Source organism: Myotis myotis, unplaced genomic scaffold, assembly GCF_014108235.1.
Source record: "Myotis myotis isolate mMyoMyo1 unplaced genomic scaffold, mMyoMyo1.p scaffold_m19_p_9, whole genome shotgun sequence".
Taxonomy (NCBI): domain Eukaryota; kingdom Metazoa; phylum Chordata; class Mammalia; order Chiroptera; family Vespertilionidae; genus Myotis; species Myotis myotis.
This window is the reverse complement of record NW_023416401.1, coordinates 8,279,839-8,286,408: the sequence shown is the minus strand read 5'-3', so window position 1 is coordinate 8,286,408 and position 6,570 is coordinate 8,279,839. Positions and strand designations below refer to the sequence as shown.

The window sequence follows — 6,570 nt, the reverse complement described above, 5'->3', positions numbered from 1 at the left end:
GGAAAAAAAAGAAGACGAAAATATATTTTAGTGGGTATTTTTTAAATAAAATGAAATGCTTCTTCAAAAGTATAAAAAGCTCTTACAAGGAAATGTCTAGCTCCTCTGCATTTTCACACTAAGTGATTCAGGGGGGAAATGGGATTAAATAGAATCAAGAAAATTCAGTTAGAGACTAAGAATGATTAAATATTGAAGACAAGCTACCAAGGGACACTGCAGAATCCCCTGCCTCCAGACATGGTTAAAAATGAAATGGAAAGTAATTTAACTGGAAGGACTTAGGTATATGCATGTCTGAGCAAAGGGTGAACCGAGTGACCCCCTTGAAACACCCTCGAAGTCTGTGATTCGCCAAACAAGCATTCTGCCAAACGCCATGCTGTCAGCCGAAAAGAATATTCTTTAATTATACTTGTTCCACCCCCTCAGGCTTCGTACATGACTTTCTCTTCCTCCTGGTGATTTCTTCTGCTCACTTCTGTTTTTGGGGGGATTCCACCTAGAATCTTCACTTAGATTTTCCTGCTTTGAGCAACATTTGGCTAGAAATTAGGACACATCAGGGACTTGTGATTTAGGCAGTAGCTTTATTGACTTGTTTCTGCAGGTGGGATTACTTACCTGTTTTAAAACCCACCTGAGCTTTGTTCTAAATGACATTCCCCACTCTGTTCAGAGTCTTTTTGTTGTTGTTATAAATAAAACGCCCTGTCTGAGTAGATTTTTTAGAACGAATGGATACTATAATCAGAATGAAGAGATAGGAATAGTATCCCAAATCTAAGCTACTGTACTACTATCCATTACTACTTTAAAATACCTAGATTCATTTGGAAAATTTTAGTTTATTCTGCCTAAATTTTCAAGTACTGACTGATATGTGATGAGGCCCATGCCTGGATTAGTATAAATTCTTAACTTTTCATGTTATTAGACTTTGGGCCAATTCTTTCATTAATTATAGTTACTTTAATTGGGTACTTTTTTGGCTTCTTTAATACCAAATCCTTGATTTTCAGTTTAATTTATTCAGGGACATTTTTCAAAGAGTTTTAGAAAGAAAAAGCAGAGACACCCTAGCCAGTTTGACTTAGTGGACAGAACATCGGCCCAGGGACTGAAGGGTCCCAGGTTCAATTCCTGGTCAAGGGTACCTACCTGGGCTGCAGGCTCAGTCCCTGGTGCTGGTTGGGGCGCATGCGGGCGGCAACCAATCCATGTGTCTCTCTCACATTGATGTTTCTCTGTCTCTCCCCCTCCCTTCCACTCCTTCTAAAAATCAATGGGGAAATACCCGGGGGTGATGATTAACGACAGCAACAAAAAAGGCAGGGCATGTAAACGGGAAATCTCTTTGTGTAAATGAACTTCTCCCCCTGGTCTTCCTGCTCCAGGTTTCCAGATCAAGGGCTTCACGTCCCTGCACTTCCTGTCGGAACCTTCGGATGCCATCACCATGCGGGGAGGAAATGTCCTCCTGAACTGCTCCGCGGAGTCCGACCGAGGAGTCCCGGTCATCAAGTGGAAGAAAGATGGCATCCCCCTGGCCTTGGGGGTGGACGAAAGGAAGCAGCAACTTCCCAACGGGTCTCTGTTGATACAAAACGTCCTGCACTCCAGGCACCATAAGCCAGACGAGGGCCTTTACCAATGCGAGGCCTCCGTAGGCGACGCGGGGTCCATCACCAGTCGGACAGCCAAAGTCGCAGTCGCAGGTAATGGATTCTTCCTTCTCCCCCTCCTCTCCCTCCATCTCTTCTCGTTCCTTATTGCTGAGATAATAAAACAATCTTGGCAGAAATGGTGTATATTTTTAAGAGAAAAGAAAAAATGTAAAAGCATGTACTTATTCCCGCATGGTCTTGCCTTTTTTTTCTTTTTTTTTTTTTAATATAAATTAATTTGGGAAGCAGTAGAAGGATCTCTACAATCAATGTAGGTTTCTTTGTTGTTTTTCCCAAAACAATTCCAGGCTCAAATTGATTTACTATTTATGTGTACCAGAGGACGTTTTACTAATATAAAAATATTAGAAGAATAATTTTCCAATTAATTATGTTTTATAGCCTCACTACTGCTTAAATTTTGCAGATTTTCTGTTTTGTTGTTGTGTTTCCTCCAGAATTTTATTTTAATGATGATGGCTTCACCTACAACATATAGATTTCCAAATATAAAAACTTTCATTAGTGCTTCCAAATACCTTAATGCTTGGTAATGTGTTGACTCAATAACTGTGATTAGATGAATGGTATTTTTTTTAAAATTTTATTCTAGATATTTTAAAGTGGTGTAGACCCTCAAAAACAAACAAAACCCCAAACTGAATGTTCTGGAATCTATGGATATTGGTATTTCTGTCCCTCTTATTTTGGTTAGATGGTAGCTCATAATTATTTCTTTTGGCCTTTGCTGTGTTAGACCTACAGGAAAAAAGAACAAATTTTACTCACTTCTATAAAGATTTGGCTAAAAATTAAGCTTTGGTTAAAAAAAAAATTATGTGAGGTATATAGCCAGGCAAATTAATCTTAACTGAAATAAATTTAGGCCTTCAAATGGATAAACAGGTTTGAAGGGCTACTTTTAAACTTAATCTTTAGTTATCGGTAAAAAATTAAACCAATAGGCTGTTATTTGGTCATTTTTCGTGGGTTTCCTTTCCCAGGTCCCATTTAGTCTATAACCTGGAATACTTATGAGAATGAGGACTCATTTTCAGCAGTAACATGGACTAGGGCTGTCAGGCAGGAGCAGGCCTTCCCCATGCTCTCCTAGTGAAGGTGTGATGAAGTTGAAATCTGAAGGCGGTGATTTTGTCAGGTATAAGAATCTAGATTTCACAGAATACAATCAGTCCATAAATCCAGCTTCATGCTACTCATTGGTGGCTTCCTTTCCCCATAAAGAACTCTCTTTCATATTCAGTTACTAGTAAACCAGATTGCACTTGGGTGAAGGTGATCCGGTGGGCAGGGTCCTCACCGAGGGACATGGTAGCTAACCATCCTGATTTAACCTGAACTGACCTGGATTTAGCACTTGAAGGTCCCATGCCTGAGAACCCCTTATTCCAGGTCAACCTACCTAGTGATACCCCACCTGCTATGACAGGGACAGCTGAAGCACGGGTGCATAACGTCCCCTTTACGCAGGAGACACAGAGGTGGCATCCTGACCATGGTAACTAAGGCTATCGGCCACCTGGGACCTTTGAGGGACCGATGTCTGAAATGTGATCGGTGAGCAGAAAGTGTGGAGGAGCCTGAGAGAGTCTCTGTGAATTATGGTTGATTAAAAGGAACAAGGCCAGCAGTGCTGAGAATGAGAGAAAAGCTGCTTTCTTCCCAGAGTTTTCCAAACGCAGTGGGAAGGGTGCATCTGCTTTTCTCTCATTTGGGAATCCCGGGACTCTCAGATCCCACCCAGCAGTCACTCACAGTGCTAAGGGGACCCTCCACGTTGAATGAATTGGACTGGCATTTTGATGCCCTATTCCAAAAGGCTGATGCTTCTGTGCTGTTGATGAAAAGGGCCTGATATGTTGTGGTTTCCGTTTTTGTGCAATCTAGATTTACTTTTAACGTGTTCTCTGTTTCAATGCTGAAATGAAGAACAATTTCTTCCCTGTGAGATATTAAAATAAAGTGGCTTCGGCTTTCATATTCTGTACAAGGATAGGCTGGCAGGTTCAGTCACTGAGTTACAATCTAATATTAGATTGTATCATTTCAAGGCAATAAGACTGTTCACGGTGTTTTAGACACTTACCGTGCTGTTTGGCAATACAGCATACATCAATGTTATGTCTGCCGAGCTTAAAATTGCCAAACTGCTGGAATCCACAAGGGGCATATATCTTCCTCATAATAAAGACCATGGGCTTGATTTAATCTCATTTTTAAAGCATTAGCAGTCAGTAAACCAGTCACCACTAAAAGGTGTATGTGGGGGGGGTGGGGGGGAAGCAAAAAAAAATAACACCTGTTCTGTACCTTCAGGTGCAATGTAGACCCTATTTAATATAATGCCCCTCTTCCATTTTGCTCTCTCCAAGTGTCTTTTGATAAAAAGAAATGTGGCAAATGAAATCTGTTCATAATCAATCAGCACATTTTTTTAAAATATATTTTATTGATTTTTTACAGAGAGGAAGGGGGAGAGATAGAGAGTTAGAAACATCGATGAGAGAGAAACATCCATCAGCTGCCTCCTGCACATCTCCTACTGGGGATGTGCCCGCAACCCGGGTACATGCCCTCGACCGGAATCGAACCTGGGACCTTTGAGTCCGCAGGCCGACGCTCTATCCACTGAGCCAAACCGGTTTCGGCCAATCAGCACATTTTATGCGATGATCTTGCCATGCACTATTCATCGTATTTCCTAGGGACCCACCATGTGCTCTTTAAACCGGAGTGAACACTTGGCTCAAGAGGGAGGGAGAGTAGGAAAGAAAAAGGAAGGGCTTCCACCCCATCCAACATCTTGTTAACTATCTCGGTGGTAACAGGCTATGGACTGTTGGTATTCCTGGTAACTGAGTTCTATCAGTCAGGAATGCCAGGACTATTAAATCTCACATGAAAGCAACTTGGCCAGTCCTGGCTGGAACTTGGGACTTTTATTTGTATCCAATTAGCTCTTATCTAAGATAGTACAGCATTTCTCTGCCAGGATGCCTCTGTTCAGCCCTCTAGATTGAGAACAGCCTGAGGAGAGAAGCAGGGTGGGACTTTATAAAGCTTCTTCTACTCTGTCCACCTAGCAAGGCATGGGGAATGTTTAGTAGTTGTTCAGACTGTCCTACCGGGGAAGACATGTGGTGTGGGATTATATGCCATAAATGGAGAGGTTTTTATCAATGTCATCTTCATCCCCCTCACTCCCCTCCTCCTCTACTTCTCCTTGGTTTTCTTAAAATATATTTTTATTGATTTCAGAGAGGAAAGGAGAGGGAGAGAGAGATTGAAACATTAATGATGACTGGGAATCATTGATCGGCAGCCTTCTGAATGCCCCACACTGGGATTGAGCCCACAACCTGGGCATATGCCCTTGACTGGAATCAAACCTGGAACCCTTCAGTCCGCAGGTCAATGCTCTATCCACTGAGCCAAACTGGCTAGGGCTTCTTCTTTTTGAATGAACTTGATGAAATTAAATTTACCTGTTTATGCACCTCTGAACAAAATCTCCATGGACTGAGTTCGAATACTTTAATTTATATCTCAGTAGTCTACAAATTAATGAACTATTGAGGTCTTCAGAATTGGAAGATGGTCTGTACTAGAATATTTATATGCTACTTTCAAAAAGGCATGTGCCAATTTCTATTAATTCCTAATTCACAATATCAACATGAGCTTGCATCTAGCCAAGCATATCTTCCCTCCTCCAGATACTGCCAACTATCTCAGCCTCTGGATTCTCTTATGTAAAACAGATATAAGAATAACTTACCTCCTGAGGCTGTGGTGGTTTTTAAATAATATGTAGGCTGTAAAATTTAGCAGATTAGATTGTCAAGCAATGACAACAGTAGTACAAACAGACATAATAATAGTTATTATTGTGTTATTACACTTATCCAGAAATGACAACTTTTAATATTTTCATGTGATGGTGTGGAACGTTTCTTCGGAGGAAAACATATAGGCTACAGATCATGAACCACAAATATTGTCACTTTGCCTCAGATATCTGCCTTTGTAATCTGTGAAGACAATTGGCAAGCCTGACTTCAGTTCTCCAAATAGAATCTATGCAGTGTGTTGGCAAGCAGTACCAACATTTGTTTGACTGAAAGATTTATTTTTCACAAGTTGACCTGTTATAATGGAGCCAATATAATTTGCACTGGTCAGACCAAGAGTTCTAGATCAAGCAAGTGCTATCATTTCAGAAAAAAATGCTGAGAAATATTCTCAACTGGACTCCTTAATGCCTTTCAACTGAATGATTTATGAAAGCTGAGGTCATGGGAGTTAGTTGGCTAGACTAGGAATGTAACATAACCCAATCTCCTCCAGGACAAAAAAAAAAAAAAAAAAGGCAATGCCAGTGTTTAAGAAAACCAGATCAGTTCAGAGCTCCTCTGAATAATCATGGAAGTGTTGCAGAAGACCAGAGAAAAATCAAGCAACGCTTTTAGAGAAAAGGAGTTACACTGTTTAATACACCAGCGGACTCAGCAGAATAACTTCCCAAATCTGAGTAAAGTAACATGCAGAGGGCTTCTCTTTTATATCTTTCTGGGGTCTTTGTCCCTCAAATATGGATTATGCTTCCGGTCCTTTTCACGGGGTTTGCAAGAAGGCCCCAGGTGTTGGGCGTCTCCAGGCCATATCTGATGGTACGGCGACAGCACTAATAACCCCCGCCCCCCTCCAGGGCTGTGCATCGTTCACAGTTTATGGCCTCTGTGAAATGTGAGCATTTAAGTAACAGGTTCTGCAAGACCAGTTTCTGGGGAAGAGGCAATGACTTAATTATAGGTTATCAAGAATGTACACTGAGCTTGTTGGCACAGATCCAGATTGCTAGCCCCCCAAATATCAGGGTTAC

General features: G+C 41.2%; 1 protein-coding gene across 1 annotated transcript in view; it reads left to right on the top strand.

Annotated features, from left to right (window-relative positions):
- Positions 1-1,285: 1,285 nt before the first annotated feature.
- Positions 1,286-6,570, top strand: part of DCC (DCC netrin 1 receptor) — a 588,022-nt gene continuing 582,737 nt past the window's right edge. The window contains exons 1-2 of the mRNA XM_036322656.1: positions 1,286-1,340; positions 1,398-1,718. Of these exons, the coding sequence (XP_036178549.1) occupies positions 1,286-1,340; positions 1,398-1,718 (376 nt within the window). The remainder of the gene's footprint in view (positions 1,341-1,397; positions 1,719-6,570) is intronic.